This window comes from Grampus griseus (assembly GCF_964374135.1).
Source record: "Grampus griseus genome assembly, chromosome: 7".
Taxonomy (NCBI): Eukaryota; Metazoa; Chordata; class Mammalia; order Artiodactyla; family Delphinidae; genus Grampus; species Grampus griseus.
Genome location: NC_139001.1, coordinates 22,055,930 through 22,068,171, shown reverse-complemented (window position 1 = coordinate 22,068,171; position 12,242 = coordinate 22,055,930). Strand labels below are relative to the sequence as shown.

Sequence of the window (12,242 nt, the reverse complement as noted above, 5' to 3'; positions counted from 1 at the left end):
CCTGTTGCACAACACAGGTGATAAGTTTTGGAGAATTAATGATGATGACAGGACACACTTCAGTGGCCTTGAAGTCAGTGAGGTCATCCACTCAAAATTCTAGGTTTAAATCTTAAGAAATTCCTTGAATGAAACAAATGTAAATTCACTCCAAAATTTCCATTCACTACAAGATCTGTAGTACTTTTTAACTCAGTTGAATTACCTAGTAACATTTGCCTCTGCATTTGCTGAGAACTGTTGTTTCAAATCTCTCAAAACCTTTCAAATCTAATTTTCTGAAAAATCTTGGCAGAGCACATAATTTCAACTTTAAGTCATTCACACTTCATTACTTTGTTAGAACCCTTTATTCTAATTATTGTTAGTACACCTGATTCCAGTTGTGGCCATCATTTTTATTATGTTCTTATTTTCATTGAAAGTAAATAAGAAAATAAGATACAGGTGAACTTTAAATCAATGTATTACTATATATTTAAAAATCTGAGAAACTACTACTATTTGAATGCCTGTAAGTAGGATATTCACTCTCTAGTCTTAATCATAAATGTCCTCATTTCCTACCATCTATGCTTGTCCCATTTCACACAGTTACATTGCCTGTCTTGCCCTTACAGATATTTGAGTTTGTATCCCTTGCACTACAGTGGTTAGAAGTTAGTTATGTCTGAAATGAATAATACTGAATATCAGTACAATTTCCAGATTTCAATGGGGATTCTTCTCCTTAACTCTGAAAATAAATAAAAGTAAAATGTTTAGGATGAAGATTCTCCATTTCCCTCCATGAAACCACAGTCTTGGAGAGTCTTAAGGAAACTTACAGTTTAACATACACTATAGTAATCATTCATATAAGGCTTATACATTCATTAACACAATAAAAAATTATTGAGCACCTACTGTGTACCTGGCCCTGAGGATAGAGCAATTAAAATTTTCAGTCTTTTGAGGAAGGGAAACATGAAAAAAAATTATCACCAAATGTAATAGATAATGCTAAGATATAGGAAGTCAAGAGCGTGAAAGGAAGATAAAGCAAGGGGAGCTGAATCTAAAGCTAAAAGATGAACAACGGTCAGGCAGAAGAAAGGATATGTGTGTTGGACAGAATATGAGAAAGAAGTGGGAGTCTTTCAAGCCGGGGAAACATATGGGTGAAGACCCACAAATAGGAAAGAGGGTGGAATATTCCAGGAAAAGAAATAAGTCCAGAATGACTGGTACATGAAAAGTTAGGGAAAACATCTCTGCAATATGGTTATGCAGCCTGTACTTGAATGTTTCTGGTGACTAGAAGTTCAATATTTCACGAGACTTCTTCATTATTGGACAACTCACATTGTCCGATTTTTTTGCTCATATCAAGGTGATATCTTCCTTCCCATGACTAACATTTATTTGTCTTAGTTTGGCTTCCCCTCCGGCAGGAGAATTCTACAAGTATTCGAATAGAGATAAAATCCTCTCCTCTTGGGTACCAATGCCAGTTCCTTCACCAATTCCCTGTTAAATATGATTTCAAAATATCTTCCCCAGGGTGAATTCTTGTTGTCAAGTGGTCTTCTTAAAATTAATGTCAAAATTCAATAAAGTTCTCCAAATAATAGCTAATATATGACTGCTGAGAATGTGCAAGATGCTACGTTAAACACTTAACATGCACTATCTCATTTAATATAATCACCTCATTTCCTCTTGCAGATGGGAAGTTAGAATATTAAAGAGACTAAATAAGCCTTCATTCCATAAGCCACTAAACGCTAGAGCTGATATTTGGACCCAGGGAGCCTGACTTCAGCACCTGCACAGTTAACCACTAAGTTTTGTAGCCAAACCCCTACAGAATAGATTACTAGCTCTCTTTGATTGCAATACCACACTTTTCTTAGTTCAGCCTATGACAGCATTGAAAGTCATTTAAATGTTGAGCTGTAACCTAGAATCATAACTTTTTATTACAAACCTGAAAATAAAAATCGCCCAGACTTTCCTATATACAGTCTTTTTCTTCCTCTTCTATTCCTTCCTTTTTGCATTGTCTGTTAAGTCAAAGGTGACTGTTACTTGGTGTTAACAAGTAACAAGGTTCATATTCAGAAGTAAGAGTGTGATACTTTAGATGTGAAATAAACCTTAGTTTCACCCCCAAAACAAGGAAACAAAAGTGGCACAAGAGTTCTGTTAATTGGGCTTTCTGCTAGTGAACACTGCCGTCTACGTAAATAACCCATCTAAAAACTGGGATCAAGACAATGTTCTGAAATCCATATTTATAGATTATAATACAATTTGAAGATTGGTAAACCTTCTTTGATGTTTATGAAAATAACACATTTTTATTGGGCTTTAAGCTAATTATTTCTCTATTGCTTCCACTTCCAAAACATCTTTACCTCATTTACTTTTTGCTTGACTAAACTAATAAAATGTGCATGTCTGCTATGTGCCAGGCACCGTAATGAACAAGTAGATACAAATTTTTTGAACAATTAAAAGGGCTTAAGGGAGTAAATAGTACAGATCCAGAAGAGGTAAAAGGGCCTGGAACATTTGACCATGTAGTTGAGTGACTTGTGCAACACTGAATTCATTTTAATCTGATTTAGAATTAAATTTGAAATTCGAGTTTAATTCTAAATTGTTTTAATCAAAAAATTATTTTAATGCATGGACCAACCTGTCCCAAAATTTTCAAGTTAAGTCTTCCTTTTTCTTTAGCCATTGTGGGGGAAAATTAAATGAGCAAGGTGAGGATTGGGGAGGAAGTGTCAAATTCGATCCAGTTTTAGAAGTTTATCAAGTTGTAGGAATATCTATGATAGGAAAACTAGGTCTATCATCAACTGAGCTAAAGTGTGATCCACCAGCTAAATAGTTACAACAGAAAATAAATAGATGAAGTTAATTTTCCTTCTTTAGGTCATAAGTCTGGAATTAGATTCCACTTCTATAGAGACCTGTAGTCACTTCTTGATATGCCTATTTAGAATCCATCTTCTTAATGAAAGATAAATTCTTATCTTGCACTATCTAGTCTTTAAGCCTTCAGTGCCTTTGCTGTCCCAGGACTCTGTTTCCTGTCATTAACTAGCATCTCATTAGGTGAGCCTCCCTGTTGCTAACCATCTCCGGTGGAATGTATGCTCATTTTTCCATTATATTTTAGAGTTAAATTACAAGACCAGCAGGGTAGCAACTGCATCTAATTGACTTTCTCTATTGCCTAACATTTCTGTTGGTGCCTAATGTATTTTTTTCACACTCCTCTAGTATTCATTTTTTGCAATATAATTGAGAATTGGTATTACCACTAATACTGAAAAACAGCAATATCTAAGGCCTCCTTAGCAAATATGATCTCTTTGTTGATGGGCTGAACTCTGAGCAGGGATTAGAGAATATTGGGAAAGGAAACTCAACTTAGGAGCAATAGAGAAGCAGGAGGAGGTAATGGAAAGAAGAGATCCAGTTTTGGTAGAATATAACTGTGTTTTTAAACTCACTATGTGACTCTGGACAAGTACCTTGAGTTCTCAGGGGCCCTGTTAAATCAAGGCAGTTAGATAATCTCAAAGAGTTCAGAATTCTGACATTTGATTTTACAAAAAAGAGAGAAACATTAGCTCTAAGAACAATTTTGAGGAAAGTCACCTCAAAAATTAAAAATGTTGGGCTTCCCTGGTGGCGCAGTGGTTGGGGGTCCGCCTGCTGATGCAGGGGGACTGCGGGTTCGTGCCCCGGTCCGGGAGGATCCCACGTGCCGTGGAGCAGCTGAGCCCGTGGGCCATGGCCGCTGAGCCTGCGTGTCCGGAGCCTGTGCTCCGCGGCGGGAGGGGCCGCAGCAGTGGGAGGCCCGCATACGGCAAAAAAATAAAAATCCTGCCTTCCCTTTTTTGCAGCCAAGTCAACATGTAGCTTATTCCATTGTTATTTTACTTCTTAGACAGCATAGTTGTTTAAAATAGTTTTTTCACTGTCTAGTCTAGTATATACTTTTATAATAAACTTCCTCAGTAATCCCCACTCAACTTTAATAATTTTACTATATTTTTTTCTTGTTTTGCGTCTCCATTTATAGATTCCTAACTTCTTCCTCTACACACTATCCTTCCTACTGCCTTGCTCTGTGATTGACTCTCTTGAAAACAAAATGGAAGAGGATGGCATGGAGGTGATACTAGCATTTTTCCTCAACATTCACTAATGACTATACATTTCCAGTGTCACACAACTTAATTTCTATTTTCCTGGGTATAAAAGTATATTTTTAAAGTGCCATATTCAGAACAATTACAAAGATAGAGATAAAAATACCTGCATTTTAAATACCTGCTTGATGGATGCCAAAGTCTAGTTCCTGTACAAAGACTCTGTCCTCTCCTCCAATTTATATACCCCCTCTTTACGTGTTCTGTCTTCTAATTTGTCTATATTTTCTCTTTTCACATTTTAAAAACATTTATCTCCTTTTAGATTTTTTAATCCTAACTTTCCAACCTCTTGATTTTCTCATTCTTCCCTCTTAAGTAACACTGGCACACATATATCCCTTCCACCTGTGTCCTCAAGTCCTCTCTTCCAGTACCAAGACATAGGATTGGCTCTAGGCAAAACTATGAGGAAATACACCTTTCTTTGCCCTCTACCTCTCCACTTAAAATTGTCTTTCCTTCTCCTTTTGGCATCACCGTTTTCTAAAGGTCTCTTCTGTCCCTCTGGTTACTCATAATGGATTCCGGTGGGCCTTCTGTAGTGCCCCAAATTCCGGACTTTTAATGATCTCACTTCCTGCAACCAAGACTGTGCTAGGTCCCATTCTCTCAAGGTGCTCTTAAGATCTGAATCATTGATGTCCCAAAATGAACTAAGAGTTCATGTATTCTCTTTCCCTAGGCAAAAGTATTATTATCAGGGGCTTTCAGGGATTTTGGTTACTTAGGAATAATATAAGTTATCATAGTGAAAACATTTTAGCATGCCTGACTTTCAGCTTCTTTAAATATGCCATGTCCAGCAGAAATTGACTAAAATGGAGAAAAACTCTAAGGTAGAAAATTGATATGCCAGCTACTTTACAGATGAGGAAGGAACTTATTAAAGTTTCTAAAGATAAAATTTCTTAATGAAAAAATTTATTCACCTGAGGGTTTATTTTTAATTTTTAGGTAAAATGGAATTGTAAGGAAAATATACCACCCTAGCATTCAGCTTATCAGCAACAGATATACGTTTTCAGTTCCTTTATTCTTTTATTTTTAACTATTGAGTTTTCAGCACTTAGGAACTTTACTGTATATAAATTTCTTTCTTTCTCCCTTCCCCTGCATTTTCTTTCACCATTACTTTGAATAAAATACGACACAGACATTGCCCCAAATCCCTCTATAATCTATTTGCCAAGTGTTTCACCATTTATAAAGCACTTTGAAATACATTAGCACATTTGGTTCTTACCACCCTATGAGACAGATATGGTAGACCAGATGCCCATTTTACAAATGGGAAAACCAGTGCTCAGAGAAATTGTGATATGCTCTTTAAGTCATGTAGCTAGTGAGGAATAGAACCAAGAAGCCAATTCTTGTCTTCTAACCACCTCCACCTACCCAGACTCTTTCCCTGCTGAATTCCACACAGAACCTACTGTGGGAAAATTATGGAAAGTTTCACTTTTGTGTTGTTTCCGATGTGTTGCTTCCGACAATGAAGTAAAAATATTAATGATTTAAAATTTTATATCCACACCCACACCCGTGTAATCACATAATGCCTTGTGATTTTAAATCCTATCCACCAAATTCACAAAGGCAAATCAACTTCTCCCTCATACTACATACATCAGAACACTTGTAAGGTGTAAGTAAGTAAGGCGTCAGGCACTGCAAGCAAACCTAGAGAGGGAGATAAGGTGTATAGATAAACTTTGGTTTCTATGATGCATATTATTTGCAAATACTTATATTATTAATTTTAGGCTGGGAATTACCTTCTAAAATGAAGTATATCGAATGTCTTTTTGGATTTCTCCAGTTTTCAAACATTCTTCTGAATATGCAACAACTCACAGAAGCCAGTTCCTTTCACAATCTCCCTGCACCCTATCTGGTGAGGATGTAATAGCTGGCTATGTAATTTAAAAAGCAAACATGAGTGTAAGAGCACACATAGAAAAAGATGTTGCAACAAGCTGAGTAGACAGATTGTAGCAGTAAAGTGACTCAATAATACTCTTGAAGCATCACACACATATTAACCTTTGTTTGGCATTTCTAGTAAATACTTTTTCTTATCAACCAACCTTTCTATTGGTTTTGGTTTTTAAGTACATTTCTCCCCCATTTATTGTACCTTTCATCTGAAACTTTTCCTCATCTCATTTTTAACAGAATTCATTAGGAAAATTTCTGAAAGCATTTTGGCCCAAAATCTAGAATTCAACACAAGTTCCAATTCAACCAGTAACAAGGTGTACCCTTTTCTTGCCCGGGCCATGTCCTGGTTTATTCTTTTAATTTCCTGAAATCAAAAGGCAGCTTTGGGGGCATGTTTAGACTCACCCCATTTAGCTGTAGGACAGATGCAGGGATGATTTCGAAATATCTCATTCCTGCTTTAGAAAATGATTTAAAACTCTTCTCCTTCTCTTTTTACCTGTCATGAACACTACATTTTAAAATTGTCTGGAGCCTTTCCCCCAGGACCCCTTCCCTTGTTTTACTCACCGGCTGCCTTTTGACGCCTAGCCAATTTTTCCAGACCAAGACGTGAAGCTGATGAAATGGAGAAGCCATCCTTCAAACGCCACGAACAAGAGAATTCCTCTCTTTTCCTCCAAACCTCAAAAGAAGAATTGGTTCCCCGTCCAACTTGCTGCGTGTCAATGGGTCAGAAGCCTTTTCATGGCATAGCCTTCCTGCGGGCTGGGGTAAGAAACCCACAGATCTTCTCTCCCTCTTGGATTTTTCCCTTGGGTTAATCCTGACCAAGGAACACTTCTCAACCAACTCTTTCTCTCAAACAAGGACCCAGACCAGGATCTTTTGGTGGCTTTTGCTTATTTTAAAATAACATCCAGTTGCTGCTTGTTGCATAAAGTTTAGACTCAAGAGAGAATGAATATCCTTCAGATACTGCCTCACGGAAAGAAAAAAAAAAAAAAGCTGAGCCCACACCTCCTACTCTCCATAAAATTAACTGCCTATCCACACCTTTGACCAGGTGTCACGTGGCCTGGACACGTCATGAGGAGTTAGGTGGGACCCTTGCCAGGCCAGTAGGACTTGTCCTATATTCTCTCGCTTTCTTCAGTACATAGTGCCTGCTCTAGCAGAGGCAGGGCACAGAGAGTGTGTTACAGACTCTGGGCCTAATGACTCTCATAACAAAGTGTCATTAAGATGTTTTAAGTCAATGAGGCCAGAGCTCAGCTGAAACACTTTGAACCTCAGCCCACCACTAGGTATACTAGAGAAGGTCTCAATATTTAGCTTAAAGTGAAGCTGAATGCTTTGATTTAGCAGGAGGTGACTATGCTTGCTTCTATCACAATTTAGATTACAAAAAATGCAGAAAATAAAAGGTAGGCTGTGACAGAAATGATATACAATGGATACCCTCATTTGGGGTCCAGGGATTCATGTGTCTATTACATGACACGTTGTTTCACACATTACATGTGTCTATTACAGCCATGTTGTTTCAGGCTTTTATGGTTAAAGGAGACATAGGTTGACCCAGGATATTTCTGAGTATATGATATAACAGAGTTCTACTGCACTTGAAATCTCTAAATCAGCAGAAGAAATCTATTGTAGATTAAGGAAAAAGAAAAAGGCTTATGCTTGAATTATTCAAGGTACTTTATAATTAATTTTAATTGTGATTTAAGGGTATACATGATCCAGCAAGTCTGGAATAAAGGCTTTTAGGAATAACCTTGCTTAAACACCTTAATGACAACCCATTCCCTCTGATTTTCAATGCCTACACAGTCTAGCTCCAGCCAATTTTCCAGTCTCATCAACAGTCTATCATAAATGTGCGGCCACCTGCCGAACTGGCATGTATTACAATATGCGATGTAACCTCTGCTTCCTGGCCCCTGGCTGGCTTATGCTAACTCCTCTACCTTGAATACATGCCTCCCTCTCAAAGCACCTACCTCTCAAAACTGTCCCCAAATTGACATCTTCCATGAAGCCTTTTTAGATATACCCCTGTGTGTGTGTGTGTGTGTGTGTGTGTGTATATATATATATATATATATATATATATATATATCTCCCATCTCCTGTCTTTGAATCCAGTATAGTTTTTTGTTTATATTTCTGTCAAGGAACTTGCATTTTTGCCTTATTGTGCCCCACTCCTGACTGTAGATTGGGATGTTATTGACAGATACCTTAGGATTTCCCCTTGAGGGAAGAAAGAAAAATTTGGCAACCAGAAATATGCTGCACCCAGGACATAGAGTTGATGAAAAATAAAGTTTTTAAGCAAAAACTAAACTGAGCAGCAAATAAAGAGAGTCAGAGTTAGAACAATACAATCCATGAAGGAACACATTTACCAGTAAGCTGTTTACAGATGTTATTCTTATAGTTGTACCGAGAAGTTAAATCACTCCATTTGGCAGGACTACAGTGATCTGCCACGGGACGCGGCTGTTCCACTGCTTCTGCCTGAGGCCAGCACGCCCAGGTTGTCTTTAGGAATGATTTTCAATTCTCAGTCCACAATATCTGCCTCTGACCCCTTTCTCTGCTGTTGGTGACTCTACATCTTTGAGACTGACAGGTGCATCCCTTTATCAAGTAAGGAGTCGTCACATCTACCGGAACATAGGCAGGGCTTACTTTTGTACATTCACTTCACCAGCAGTAAAAATAAAAATATAGCTTTATCATGGAAGAGCCTGCGCAAAATTAGTTATTCCAAGGATTCTAGACTTCTGCTTTCCAGAGCACTAGTAATCGCAAGCTTTGGAGAACAGTTCAAACAGCACAAATTTGACTTAAGCCATACTAAGAATTAGATTTGAGCATGCATAGTTATCCTCCTGAGGCTGGTCTCACCTACTAAACCTAGTTAGGATAAGAGCTCTGATAAAGCTACACAACCGTGTTACTGGTGGGCTCCATAAACGTTGGATGTGGCAATTCTTGTCAGTCAACCAGTCAAGTAACACACCCCGGGAGCAGGACAAGAGGGAACTGGTCCAACCACAGGTAAGATATTGATGTGGCTGAAACACATTAATTTGTTTTAATAGTATTTATTAAAGATCTACATTAATAATAACAATAGTAATAATAATAAATACTAGATCACAAAGCCCATGTCTATTTAACTCATCACTGAATAATCCGAATCTAGCACAGGTCTCATCCTGTAGTAGGCGGTCAATTAATGCTTATTGAATAATTGAGTAGGAAACATTGGTTAAGAATTTATTGAATCATTATAAAAGGCCTATCATATAGAAATTGGCATTATCCCCATTTTCAGAGGAAGAAAGTGACATTCATAGAGATGCTGTAACTTTCCTAAGTTCACCCAGTTAGAAGTGGGGACAGTGGAAACAGCAGAGAGGGAACTCAAACTCTAAGTACATACTTTACACCTCTGTGTCATGATACCTTCAATCCTATGTGCTGCACTGCATGGGAAGAGCTGAGAAGAAGAGGAAAGAACTTCATGGTTTTTCCTGGTTCTCTAGGGGCCTATAAATCACTTATATTAAAAAAATGTTTTAATGTCAAAAACAAGTGCACAAAGAATAATTACACCAGGAATTCAGGAAAAGGAATGCTGCTCGTTTTAGATTTATTGGTAGAGCAGCAAAGAACTTCCCAGCCTGGCCCTTGCCAGCCTCATCAGGTGTGTCTCTCCAGTCTCAGCCATCCCTCCTGCCATCTGCTGTAGTGCCTTGGATGAGGACCATCTACTTTCAGGCTTTGGTCATGCGGCTCCCTCTGCCCAAAATAAAATCATGCTCATTCCTAAAGGACTGACAAAAGTGCTACTTCCTCTCGGAAGTGTTTCCTAGCCCTTCCACCCACCACAGCCCCACTCCCAGCTGAATTTAATCACCCCTTCACCTGTTTTACCATAGACCTCCGTTCATAAAGATAGTCAACTCCTTATTGGCCTTCGCCACAGACAGTTGGTCTCTTCATCTATACTCCGAGCCCCTTGAAGACAGGGACTATGCCTTATCAAACACGAAGGGCTGGAGATTAATTCTTTATCCCTGGAGAATGGTGAGAACTCTGGCCTGATTAGATCTAAGAGCTGGTTTGAAGTGGTAGATGATAAAGTCTGGAGAGTGAGGGACCTTAATGCTAAAGATCAGAGGATGCCATGTTGAGGATTTAGAATGGGAAGTTCCTGGCAACTCTTCGAAAGAGACAGAGCATGATAAAATTGATGCTGTGGGAAGATGAAAATGTTAGTAGGATAAGAGATTCAGGTTAAGACCTGAAACCTCTATTTTGAATGAGCTAATGATGAAGTGAAATAATTTAAGAATTTTGATGGGAACCATATGCATAATTTTAGTCCTTGACTTCCAAATCTGTTTTTGCTCATAGCAACAGTGACAACTTACTTTTTTTCACACCATTTAACTGACTTTTACGGTAAGATGCTATGGGATGCTCATCACACACAGGATCCAATCTTTATAATAAACCTGTGATGTCAGTTTATAACATCTGCTCTATAGATAAGGAAGCATAGGTCAAGTAGCTTTTCTGTGTTACATAGCTAATGAGCGTAAGGACAGTGATTTGAACCCACGTCTCTGTGTCTTCAAAGCCTGTTCTCCAATAGGCCTTCATAAAGCAAGCATGGATCAGAACACATGGCAAGCGTGTGCATTTAACCCAGGTGGAAATGTGAAATAAGTTGGAAAATTGAAGCCAACTCATGGCAAAAATCACAGCATCCTCCTTTTATGAGAAGGGTGGGGTTCCACCAGAAGCTTAAGGTAATGGGGCACCAATTGCTAATACCTCATTACCTTAGATACACTGTGATATAAGGTGGTGATAGCCAATGCTATAAAACAGGTAGATGTGAGGAAGTTCTCAGATTCAGGATTTTCAGGTTCTTTATCAGTAATGAGACACTCCAATGATGATGTGGTTAGAACTGTTTCAGGAAGCAACTGGTAAAAATCTGATCCACAAAACCAGAAAGATAAACATATTTTAAATGGACTTAGATAAGACTCACTCCAAGCTAAGTTATAAGGCAGCTTCTCCTTCAAGATGATACAATGGTACAAAATGACCCATCACAAATAACATGGTCTTGTAAGGAGAGCCATTTTGATAAACTAAGGATTATCTTACTTACCACTGAGCCTGGGAATTTCCACCTGTGACTCTGGGAGTTTCAGGATGATTTACAATCTTGCAAAGAATTACTCACCCACTCACCCAGGATGAGTAATAATTTCCTTGTTTAAACTGGTGAAGTATGTTGAATTAATTTTACTATGTATGTTGCTATAATCTTGTGGGGATAAGAAGTAAGAACTAATTGGTCCCTTTTTAGCCAACCTATTAAAACTTAAGGAAAGATTTGATGTAGGAGATCAGTCCTCCCTTTTTGCAGTATAAGTTTTCGTCAATTCACTTTAGAGGAAAAGATGAAAATGAAAAATACTATTATTGTTTTCTCCTTCTCAACTTATGTCTTTCCCCACAAAAAAAACCTAACACAGCTTAAAAGACAAATCTGTGTTTTTATCTAGTATTACTTCTTTTTTTCAAAAAAATACAACAAACCAACTTCTGCATGTGTTTTAGTCTTTGGTAACTGGCCTGTTCATGGAAAAATTGTAAAAAGAATATCACAAATATTAAAGGTTCCTGTATGTATGTGGCAGCATGTGTTCTCTTGAATACAACAGAAACTTAGAAAAATTTATTTTTTCTTGAACAAGCTAGAAAGTTATAATGTCTTGCATTTTAAAATTCCAAACCTACAGTATAGAAAAAAACAAGTCACGCAGTTATCTGTCCCCTCAATCCTGAGCAACACTCAATTTTTCCATATATTTTCTATGTGTATTACTACTAGATTACTTTGAAAAATCAGGACTGGGGTAGAAGGGGCTTGGTCAATGATTTCAATTTAAATCAATAATAAAATATTTTTGTTTAAAAGTCTCTGATTCAAGCACTATTTGGCTAGTCCGCAGAGAACTGAGGTCTTTGTTTTCATGC

At 37.8% G+C, this 12,242-nt stretch overlaps 1 protein-coding gene across 1 annotated transcript in view; it reads right to left on the bottom strand.

The window, feature by feature from the left end:
- ABCA12 (ATP binding cassette subfamily A member 12) overlaps positions 1–6,797 on the bottom strand; it is a gene marked incomplete at both ends in the record, with an annotated part of 186,263 nt that extends 179,466 nt beyond the window's left edge. Inside the window, one exon of the mRNA XM_082658827.1 lies at positions 6,729–6,797. Within this exon, the coding sequence (XP_082514953.1) occupies positions 6,729–6,797 (69 nt within the window). The remainder of the gene's footprint in view (positions 1–6,728) is intronic.
- Between the last annotated feature and the right edge of the window lie 5,445 nt (positions 6,798–12,242).